The following is an 11,745-nucleotide window of genomic DNA, read 5'->3' on the forward strand; positions in this document are numbered from 1 at the left end:
GTAGGATAACTGTGTATACAAACAGATTCAAGCAATTATGTGCACATGAAAAGGAGTATGGGTGATAGCCCTGTAAATAAACACATACATGGGAAATAACTGTGTATGTAAACATTTGTGAGCAAGAAGTTTTTATGTAAAGTCTGCCATGAGAGATACGTGTTTTTGAAAACCAGTGTTAATGTTGATAGCAAATTTTATTTTAGTTTAAATTGGTCAGGTTTTTTGGAAAATGCAACTTAGTTTTAGCCCAAAAAGGATGAGGACGATTTCAGACATAGTGTACTTTTGGTCAACTAAATGTCATTTAGGTTTTAGTCGACTAAATCTGTTACAAATACGGTATAGTTGACTAAAATATAAATCATAAGAGTTTGTCTTTTGTGAACTGTCAGCCTGATGTGTGATAGTATTAAGGTTTGTAAACAGACAGATTTGATCCTTGTTATGTGAACATCATTGATGTGATTGAACTTTCATATAACAGAATACAGTATAAACAATGGTTATTGTCCACACATTCACACTAAGATTGCTGTGTCTCTTCTTCCTGAAAAAGTGATGTATTGTTAACTAAAAATAACTAAATGCAGATTCAAATAATCATCTGATTATCATGTAAATATGATCAAACAACGTATTTGGGAAAATTCCAATTATGATCAATGAAATACTGTATAATAGCATTAACCTAAACGCTGGAGCGCTCGGACATGGGCTCGTCTGTAAACGGTTGCATTTACTGGTTCAATAAATGAGAAGAGATTCAAATTCTGATGTAGCTGGTTATGATTTACAGTCCACATAAACAGGACGGAATCATAACAATCTGATCGCTAGAGCGAACATGGGCTTGTCCGTAAACGGTCACATTTACAGACCTTGGAGTCACTGTTAGCTTACCAATAAACAGGAAGAGATTTGTCACCTTTATAATAAGTGTTGACTAGGCCACTGGGAGTGAGGCCCAAGGACAAGGCAGGCTGACTTGATAATACTGTATCATGTTTTTCTGCAGTCAGTGTCTTCTCCTCGCCCTTCTCTCTCTGCTCTGTTTCAGTTGTTTTGAAGCTGATGATCAGTTCCTGATCTGTGGTTCACGTCTCAACTAGTCTGAGACACTCTGATGTTCTATCTCTCTATCCTGTTCTGTTGGTCCTTCTGTCCACTAACCCCAACCAGTCACAGCAGATGGCTGCCACCTCTGAACCTGGTTCTACTGGAGATTTCTTCCTGTTAAAAGGGAGTTGTTTCTTCCCACTGTCGCTAAATGCTTGTTCATGTGGATCTTGTTGGGTTTTTTCTTATTATGAATTTTTTATTTTGATAACCGCATTGAGATAACTTTGTTGTAATTTGCACTATACAAATAAATTTGAATTGAATTGAATAGTAACACTTTTGGTGAATCTTACCCAATATTAAGAAAAAAATACCTTCAAATATTGACAGTTTTTACCAAAGGTTGTCAGTGGCATGAAGTACCTCCATTCAACTGCAGGTGTCACATCAGGTTTGTTAGCTAGTTCCATGCGGTTTACGTTGAGTCTAACCTTTATTTCTATCAAATGGAAAGTCTTTCACACATCTGTTCTTCTTTCTGCTCCAGTGTTTGATGTTTCTGTTGCACAGTTGCAGAGAGCATATAAGCCGCCTCACTTCCTTAAAGACAATCAGCTTGCATCCTATTGGATCACTTACTGACTTATCCCGCCTTCCTCAGAACAAAAGTGGTTTTGATTGGAGACCTTCCAAACTAGTTCATAGCAGACTAGGCCCTTCAGATCCTTCTGTGTGCTCCATATTTCCTGGAACGATGTCATGTGAGGAGTCTGCACACAGGAAATGGGAGAGACAGAAGGAGGCATGGGCAGGATGAAACATGAAGACATTTGATTGGTTCTTTTAATTGGGGCCGAAAGGCAGCGATTGGTCAAAATTTTACAGGTTTCTAGCAGCTACAGAGGACTGACTCCTTTCCTTCCTTTTTTTCTGAATACCTACTTTATTGACCAATCTCAGGCTGGAAAGACCATTTCCACCTGATTAACAAAAAGGATTTCTGAACAGAATTTCAGTACCTTAAACCAAAGTATTATGTTATGGAATATTTCTTCTTCATATGCAATGTTGTCTACAAAAACTAAGATGTATTTTTTGTCGTCAACAAAGCTACCAGTGATGTAAACAGTGATGTGAATCTGTGTAAAGTCATGTGGAGCTCTCTGAGGTGCTCCAGTTCATCAGCTGACTGTCTTTGATCTCTGATGTGTTCCTGGCTGCTCGTAAATCGGACTGTTTGGTATCTGAGCGATGCTTCAGCTGTCGGTGAAGCTTCATGTGATGAGTCGGTCCAACCAACCACAGAAGAGCTAACACTGCCCATCTCTCTCTGATCTCCATACTCTCTTCTCCTTCTGCAGGACAACGTCTGATCTGTGATTTCCCAGCGTCCTCAAAGGTAAGATCCACTGTTTTCAAAGTCAGGATTATTAAAGTCAGGCTTATTATGTGCCCGAATTCCTGGCTTGTTATATTGAGCAGTTAAAGTGTTTATTTGTGTCCATTATAAACCTCATAAACCTCACCGTTGGTATTTACTGGTCCAGTTTAAACCAGTTAAAGGTCACAGAGCAGTTCTCACACACCTGATCTCTTCATCTCTGATAGATCTGTCACAGAAGTATGAAGAATTGATCTTTTCCTGTCCCTTGTTACAAATGTATGAAAATGAGATCTGTTCCTTACCTTTGTTTTAGATGTATAAAGAATAGATCTGCTGCTGTAAGAGTCAAATAGCTAATTATACTAACTAGAACTAATCATGTGTTAAGTAGGAATATGAAGCCACCGCTGCAGACTGACAAACAGTGGAGGAGACGTAGTTGGTTACTGTGATTGATGAGCTATGGACTGATGGTCAAGCTGCATCTCTATCTAACCTGCTCTGTGTCAGAGTGCTATTCATCTTTAGATTAGAAGGTCTTTTACCTGCCCAGTCTTTAACCTGCAGTAAGACTAAATTCATCCAGAGGAAAATTAAAGTCTGTCTTGTCTTATTCCAACCTGTTTGCTCCTATCTATGTGCTAGTCATGTTATGTTCTGTATACTGTGTCTCTGTGTTCACCTTTAAACAGGAGTTGAGGAGAAGCACGAGCACATTTCTGCTAAAAATATCTCACAGAACAATGAGCATTACATTATGAGAGCTGACAGGTGTTGGCAGGAATTAAAACTATGAAGAAAACATCCTGTGCTTTTATTTTGAAGGGGATTTATTTATACTTTGGCAGCGTTTTTGGCAGCAAACCACAATATCAATGAAGTAAAAACACTTCAATGCATCTATTAATGGGACTCTACCACACACAATGAAATGCTTTCTTTACTTCTTTTCTGCTTTCCTTTTTCCAGCGGATGGTTTAGAATTTCTGTTTACAGCATTCTCACTTTCATCTTCTCTGGAAAAACCTTTTGTCTTGCTTTTTTTTTTTTGTTACTGTACTTTCCTAGTTGAGGAAACCTAGACTTAGACCAGGGGTCTGCAACCTTTACTCTCAAGTGAGCCATTTTGCCTAATCTCACCTGGATTAAAGTCCTTCCGGAGCCAAAAAAAAAACCTTCTCATTGATGACAATACGATGTATAAAATTCTATACAGTTTTTGAATGATTTGATGAGTTAATGGATTTGAAGTGCTACAAAAAATAACTAGAATTAAACACATGATAATGTCGGTCAACACATGCTAATTTCTAATTTCTTGCAACATATCAAGCATATATATTAAGCCGGCATGTTGGCAGTCAAATAAATGTTTCCCCACACAAATGAAATCCCTATTTTCTTCCAGAATAATCTTTTTGTTAGTGTAGTTATCTTACCAGGGATTTAAAATGTAAGGTTAATCACAGGTGCAGAGTCTGTAAAGGTTGCAGGAGGTGAAGTAGGAAGATGGAGTTATTGCACAATATGATTTATTTTACTCATTAATCATCAATACCTTATGTAAGACTTAACAATTAATTATTTTAATATTTTTTTTTTTAACGCTATAGGGAGCCATTGCAAAAGAGTCAAAGGGCCACAAGAGGCTCCAGAGCCGCAGGTTGCGGACCCCTGACTTAGACTATACATGCGAACTTGAGCAGGACAAGGGAAACTGTCATGAAATGTGTTTTTAAATGTCAACAGAAATTTAAAAGTAGAATAAAATGCTCTGAAAGACGGAAATTAGTCAAAAAAACATTTTAAATGATCCCAAAAAATACTAGGTCATTTTAGTCGACAAAATATTTTACAGATTAAAATGATTTCATTATTTTTTAAACTGAAATTAATCTAAATGGAATTCTAATGACTAAGAAAAGACAGAAAATAGTAAATAAATAGTTATAAATACGTATCAAATAATAATAAAAGTGTGTATGAAAAAGTAATAAATACTGACTAATGATAATAACGAAGTCACGTGTGTTTCTCCCTAAAGCTCTACACGCTGCAGTGATGTCTGAGGGGTGAGTTTCTGCAAAAAACTCCCTTTGATCATTCATTTATTTATTTATTTATTCATTCATTCATTCATTCTCAGAGTGCTTCTCAGATCTGAGTATTTCATGCTTTAACACATGTTTTTTTGTCTTTGTCTTTTCATATCACATTACCACACAGACCGGTGAGAGCAGATCTATTTGAGAATTTTTACTCATTTTAGTCACTGACGGTAACACTGTGTGTGTTACTAATGTGTGTGTGTTTTCTTCTTCTTACAGAGAAAAACGAAATATCCCGCGACTCGACGCCTGCTGCTCAAGGTTTGTGAACACGTGAAGGTGAAGACGGTTTCTTCACACGCACGGTTTCCTAAAGATTTTTGAACTTCAAAACCAAAATAGGAGCAGATTTTCTGTGAGTTAAAAACTCTTTTCTCAGACAATAATTCTTTATTTCCTCACATTACTAGTTTTCTTACATACGTTTTACACATTCAAGGGACTTGATTGTTTTCACTGGCAGAAAAAACAAGGTCCACAGCAAAAATTAGGGCTGCTTTTTATGTCAGTTAAAACAGTTTACTTACATACACTGCATCCTTATTTTCACACAGTCAGGGGACTTTTAATTAAAGGTAAGAGCAGCTTTTACCAGAGGTAAAACTAGTTAAAACTATGCATATAAAGTTAAAACTGTTCACACTCTGTATTTGTTCAGTTATTGCAGAAGTTACTGAAGTTTTCACATGTGAACAAAACAAGAGTGAAGAACTAAACCCAAGATGGGCCACAGATTTGTGACAGTTTGTGGCCCTGCTGTGATAAAAGGTACACATCTCTGAGCTAAACTAATGTAGCTTAAACTTTATTCTGACTAAAGCAGAACGTAAGCGATGAGCTTTCAGGTCATGGAGTGTCATGTAGAAGGATCAGAGATGATGAAGGTCAACACTTTGTTTATGAGGTACTCACAGAGCTTCACTGGTTCCCAGTTTGCGGGTGTTTTGATTGTTGGTGGTTGTGTTTCAGTCCAAGCTGCTGAAGAAAGCTTCATCCATGTTGGTGTCTGAGACAGAGCAGCGACAGACGGAGAAACAGAGAGTGGTCACTGAGAGCTTTCCTCCTCTGCAGCTCAGTGGGCTCTCAGTGCAGGAGCTACAGGTGAACACACAGAAACACAACTACACATACTGTATAATATACAGTAGTGTGTGTGTATGTTTATGTACAGTGTATATAAACATACACACACACTATATAAATTCACACCAGAGATGGGGTCAATTAAAATTGTAATTGCATATCTGATAATAAATTACAATTATGACGTAATTATAATTACAACTGTTATTGGAAAAATCTGTTGCTGTTGTAATCATAATTTCATTGTAACTGGGTTCAGATAATTGATTTTTTTAATTGTAAAAACTGTTTACACAATGCAAACCTGGTTACAGTATGTTACAGTTTGTGAATGGACTCTTTTATACATTGTAGCATCATTGTAGTGGACTTTTATATGCATTGTGCCTTTTAACTGTAAATTGTGAAGCGCTTTGTGACCCTGGTCTGAAAAAAGCGCTATATAAATAAACTTTACTTACTTACTTACTTACAGTTCTATGACTTACACATACCTAGTTAATCATTAAAAAAGGTTTCATATCAACCTTTTCCACTACCTGTTCGTTTGCTTTAGGATCATTTTACCATAAAAAAAATAAATAAATAAAATTGAAACCTGGGGGTATACTGACCAAAAAAAGTCTCAGACGCCCACACCAAAAATATCAATATGATTATTTTCATGGATAAAGAAGCTCAACAAGGTAATCCAGAGATGAGAAACAAATTAGACAATAGATTATATTTTTAGTTCAACCTGTTATCATAAGAGATGCTAACAGAAAGCTAACACAAGAAGAAGGTTACGTTTTATGAGGTTATTTATTTCAGGCTCAGTAATTGTGACTCATTGAATGTGAAATAATTATAATTGTATTTGTAGTTGGAAAAAAAGCAGGTCACCATAATCATAATTGAGTTGTAATTGAATATGGATAATTGAAGATGTAGCCTAATTGTAATTGAAAAATGTCGTTGACTCGAACCCAGATACACACACATAGAAACACACGTTCATACTGTATATACACATATATTCAGCGATGGACGTGCCATCCTAACATATCCAAGCTTGTCTCACTACCTTATTTCCTTCACCATTACAAATAATACATTACGCTATTAGGAATGAGTTTTGCACAGTCAATGTAAGGACTCCTGTCCCCAGGATCTGTGTAAAGAGCTGCAGAAGAAGATCGACTTGGTGGATGACGCTCGTTATGACATGGAGGTGAAGGTGGTGAAAAATGAGACAGAGGTAAGAATCCTGAGCAAGCCCCCATTATCCAGGTCAGCCCATCACTGTAGGTAAACATCCCATCATCATCTGATCATGTTTAAACTAAAACATGTTTTTAGTGTGCTAGAGTCAGTGTGTTTATATGTGTTTGGTTAAATTGTGTTAAAGCTTGTTTTGATGTGCTATGCTGTAGTTTGGCCAGCAGGTGTCGCTTCATCTTTGTAAAAAAATAATGTAATTACAATTTTTTCTCCTCAATGTTGCAATTTAATTTGCAATTTATTTTTCAATATAATAAATACATTTAATTGATATTAAAGACAGTTTATGTATCTACTTTAGTTACAGTTGTAAACTTAAATACTGTGACTTGCAGTCTCGTAAGCATTCATCACGACACCGTAACAAAATTCTGCCAAACAGAATTAAAAACTAAGGTGCAGGAAAATAAAGATAACAAATATGTGCTTAAGCAAACAGCACAATTTTTAGGTAAATCAAAGTCCCAATAAACACAAAATAAACAAGTGTATGTTTTTATTAAACCTGAAGAAGGAAACAAAATTCTATGAACACTAATACAAATATTATATTCACAACTCATTGATCACATTACAGTGAAATTATTTCCTCTGCAGTTCACCCTGATCTCCCTCACTGATAGCAGTGGCTGCCACAACATTGCGGGTGGTCCACCGAGTCTGCAAAAGTGGGGTTTCTGTTTCGAGCGACGGACCGTGCACCCCAGCAGACACCGGCGCATCTCCGACGAGCGCGCAAGTAGCGAGTGCGTCTAGGCCCTGAGACTCGTCACTTGACAGGGGAGCGCAACACCTTCTTTTTTATAGTCAAAATAATTCCAAACAACTGACGTGCTGCTCCTGTTTGGTTCTAAACTTTGTTCAGTGTCGAGCTGAGGCCATTGTGCAACAGGTTAAAGCAGCGTGTACTAGAGTGCCAAAATCTGTGACCCAAAGAAATTTGTGACCGCAGGTGGCGACAGTTCCAACCCCTGAGGCTTCTCGGCGGACATTTACTCCCCCTTAAACACGTTTGTAATTCTTCTCCAGTCTGCATTTACTTCACCCACTGGTGCATCATGTTTAAGGGGGAGTATATACTGTAGCTCCTTAATAGCTACGAAAAGGTTTATGCAGTTGACGTAGCACTCTTCTTCTCTACTGCCGAGAAGCCGCAGCGGTCACAGATTTTTTCAGGTCACAGACTTTGGCACAACACCCCCAGCCCTTGGGACACGGGACATGCTATAGAAGCTAAGTAAACCCAGGAACTCTGCTGCTTCGCCTACCGTGAGTCTATGGTAACTGTTAAGCCCTGAGGCTTCCTCAGAGTTTAGACTTTGTTTTGGCTGTTTTTACGGTAGCTTCGACTTCCTTCACCGAAGCCGGTGTGCTACGTCAACTGCGTAAACCTCTTCGTAGCTATTAAGGAGCTATTTACTCCCCCTTATGACACTATGGTGGGTGACGTAAATGCAGACTGGAGAAGAATTACAAACGTGTTTAAGGGGGAGTAAATGTCTGCTGAGAAGCCGCAGGGGTTGGAACTGTGGCTACCTCCGGTCACAGATTTTTTCGGGTTTTTCTCAAAATTGCAGCTTTTGCGGTTACAAAATTTAATTTTATCATATCATGATATTATTGCAAATGCATTTAATCATTCAGCCATAATATATGTTGCGATTATGATTTATTGTGATTCTGCAAGTTTTGAGAGTCGATATAAAGATAATTTTAATCGTAATGTATTTATTTTCCCTATTCCCCACGACCCTGAAAACAGCAATAAGTGGGCCAGAAAGGGATGGATTTTCCTTTTACAAAGACAAAAGTTGAATCAGGCACTTTTAGAAACAATATACGAGTCATAGTTCCAAAAAACAATGCACATCAATTCAGTCAGTCACTGCACTCTGAGGGAGAAATATTGATTTTTAATATTGTCACAAAAAACCTCAATATATATATCGTCAATCGATATTTGTTACCAAATTGTGTGAATTAGTGTGTATTTAGTGTCTTAAAGTCAGTGTGTCTGTAAAACGTGATGGCTCAGATTTCTCAGTGAACTCGATCTCAAACGAGTGAAGATGCATCGTCTTCGTCATCTCAGAGATAATCTGTTGACAGTCAGACAGCCACAGATACACATGTAGCATCAATGACATGCCGTGAACACTAGGGTTGGGTAGGCAGGGCGTTGCAAATCGAGATCACCAATGTCAACACCAATGACATTTTCATGTTTCGGCTGACAAGTGTTAATCTAACAAAATCAAGATTGTAAAACACCATTAAATAAACTTAAACAATTGTTTAATAGTAACCTCCATACTCTCCCAACAAGATCTCATGACACAGCAGCGCTTCCATTGTTTGCGTTGGAAACACAGAAACACAGAAAAAATGACGACAACAACAACTCAGGAGAGCGAGTGAGGTGCATCCACAAAGCCAATCCTTCTTTTTGTACCATTCACTGTGGAAAGTACGAAACATCTGACGTTACCTTTGCTAAAGGTCTGGTAGCTCAGGTGTTGGTCTCCCATCTTTTAAAAGCTGTCATTTTTCCTCAAAAGAAAGTTTCTTTATCGTCTCTAGCGCTGTCATCCTGCCTGTAGTGTTATTTCGCTTTGAGCTAGAGAACATAGCAGCGTCCATGCTGTATCAATTCACTAATGCACTGTGAATGTACGTATAACATTTAGCATAGCACGGTTACGTCCAAAGGCAGCACAGCGATCTGCCTATTTATGTAAATGGTTTTCATATTGGGTAACTGACACATGTAAACAGGCTATGGGGCCAGAGGCAGAGCAGCAATGTACCTTTGGAAGAGGGTGTGGCTTCCTCCTGCCTTACAGCGGAGTGAGACTTGTGCAGCGTCTCTGCTTTACCAGGAAATAGCCGTGTTTAGTTATTTGCGCTATGAAAAGCACAAAATGCTGACACTTTCAAACTTATAGGTACTGTAGGCTGTTGAAAATTGAAAAATAAATTACATTTATATTATAAATAAAACATTAATTCACCCTTGGGTAGGCACTCTCTACCCTGCCTGCACATCACTGTATAGCACTATGTAAGGGCTGATTGACTTTATAAAGTGTAATTAAATGTATCATAAGCTGTGTTTGACTGCATTGTCAACTATGAGCGCAAGAGTTCTCCTGTTCAGTTTGCCGGTTCTCTCAGATCCAGACACTGCGGCAGAAGGTGATGGGGCTGAAGGGTGTGAAGCGACCGAGCCTGAAGAGAGTGAAGAAGGCAGACGACATGTTTGGAGGTCTGAGCGACACGTCCAAGCTGATGAAGGCGGACTTCAAGGTCAACCTGAAGACACGCAAGAAGGAAGAGGAGAAGGTACACACACAGACACACACAGTATTGAGATTTTACCCAAATCTGAAGCTTTTCTCATTCCTGTTTGCAGTGAGTCTATACCTGATAATTCTGTCTATTTACTTTTGTTTTAAGTTTGTAATTACTGCTTTGTGTTCAAAAGCTTGACTTTTAAACCAAATCCATTAACTGTTTTTACAAAACACATCCACGTTTCTGTGCAGTGACCGTTTCATATTCCTTCCAAACCGTTTTAATGGAGTTTTTTTGTTATCCTCTCTCACAAATTTTGTGTCAGATTTTTGGGTTCAAACTACATCTTGGGCCGATAAAGAAAAGACTAAATGCGCCGTTAACAGTGGATATCAGAATGATACAAAACAATCGCCTGTGTGTGTGTGTGTGTGTGTGTGTGTGTGTGTGTGTGTGTGTGTGTGTGTGTGTGTGTGTGTAGAAAGAAGAGGTGACCGACTGGAGGAAGAATGTGGAGGCAATGTCGGGGATGGAGGGAAGGAAGAAGCTGTTCACCTCTGGACAATAAAACCAAGCCCAATGTTACTGATCAGCCACAACATTATAATCTCCTGCCATTAAATTACAAATAACTCATCACAGTTGATCACCTGCTAAAAAAAGTCAGTAACTAAACCATGTGGATTTGGCTGATGTGCATTCTAGGTTAAACATTAAAAAAAATGTCTTGATATGGGTGGGGCCAATGCAGCAGTAAAAAACACGCCCACTCTATACTATAACATCTCTAAAGAACAATGGATGCTATGATAACGACCTACACGAGTCAATACTCATTATACCAATCTATTCATAATTTTCTCAATCCAACCTACAGATTGCAGAGTTTGTAAAGGACGAGTGGGGCCCATCTGATGCGGTTCGTGAGCAAAGCTGCCTCCAAAACACAATTAGCCTCTATCTCAGCCAATAGCTAAATTTGTTTGTAATAGCCAGGTTTCAACCCATAGAGGGCTGTCACTCACTTTTACTACAATATAGGACAAATTTAAATACTTCGACCAAAATGTCAAGTGTTGGACAAGGACAACACTAATTCATACCCTAATATATGTGTTTAGCAGAAAAAAGTGGTTTTGGGTTTCAGTTACTTTTTAGGTTATGCTTTTTGAGTGTGAATGTAGTTCAGTGAGTTAACAGATGATAGCGCTGTTTCCTTCCCTGAAATATTATTATCATTAAACAAACTGCAGCCTGAGATATATTTATTTTACTTTGTAACACACACACACGCGCACGCACACGCACACACACACACACACACACACACACACACACACACACACACACACACACACAGGGAGCGTGTTATAGTGATGGGTTAAATAAACGTGTGATACCATTTCATAACGACCAAGGCTGTGCGTGGAGTTTAAACTAGGGCAGATTTAGTGACCAAATGCAAACCCATCTGTCTTTAAGCCAGTGCCATTGCAGTCAGTAGTATAATTATTTAAGGTTATACGTTGCTGCATCACCAAGTGATTAGGG

The 11,745-nt window shown here is 38.3% G+C and overlaps 1 protein-coding gene across 1 annotated transcript; it reads left to right on the forward strand.

Annotated features, from left to right (window-relative positions):
- The first annotated feature begins 2,313 nt into the window (after nt 1–2,313).
- On the forward strand, nt 2,314–11,452 carry LOC114464340 (troponin I, slow skeletal muscle-like). The gene is made up of 8 exons (XM_028448411.1): nt 2,314–2,461; nt 4,491–4,518; nt 4,673–4,676; nt 4,774–4,815; nt 5,524–5,655; nt 6,788–6,877; nt 10,075–10,242; nt 10,676–11,452. Exons 2-8 carry the CDS (start codon nt 4,508–4,510, stop codon nt 10,760–10,762), a joined length of 534 nt encoding a protein of 177 aa, XP_028304212.1. The 5' UTR covers nt 2,314–2,461; nt 4,491–4,507; the 3' UTR covers nt 10,763–11,452.
- The last annotated feature ends 293 nt before the right edge of the window (nt 11,453–11,745 follow it).

Source organism: Gouania willdenowi, chromosome 6, assembly GCF_900634775.1.
Source record: "Gouania willdenowi chromosome 6, fGouWil2.1, whole genome shotgun sequence".
NCBI classification, from domain to species: domain Eukaryota; kingdom Metazoa; phylum Chordata; class Actinopteri; order Blenniiformes; family Gobiesocidae; genus Gouania; species Gouania willdenowi.

What these genes read in the sequence shown, in the direction of transcription:
- LOC114464340 (XM_028448411.1), top strand. An exon ending in TGGTGAAAAATGAGACAGAG is followed by an intron (nt 6,878 to 10,074) that starts GTAAGAATCCTG and finishes CGGTTCTCTCAG; the next exon opens with ATCCAGACACTGCGGCAGAA. An exon ending in GCAAGAAGGAAGAGGAGAAG is followed by an intron (nt 10,243 to 10,675) that starts GTACACACACAG and finishes GTGTGTGTGTAG; the next exon opens with AAAGAAGAGGTGACCGACTG.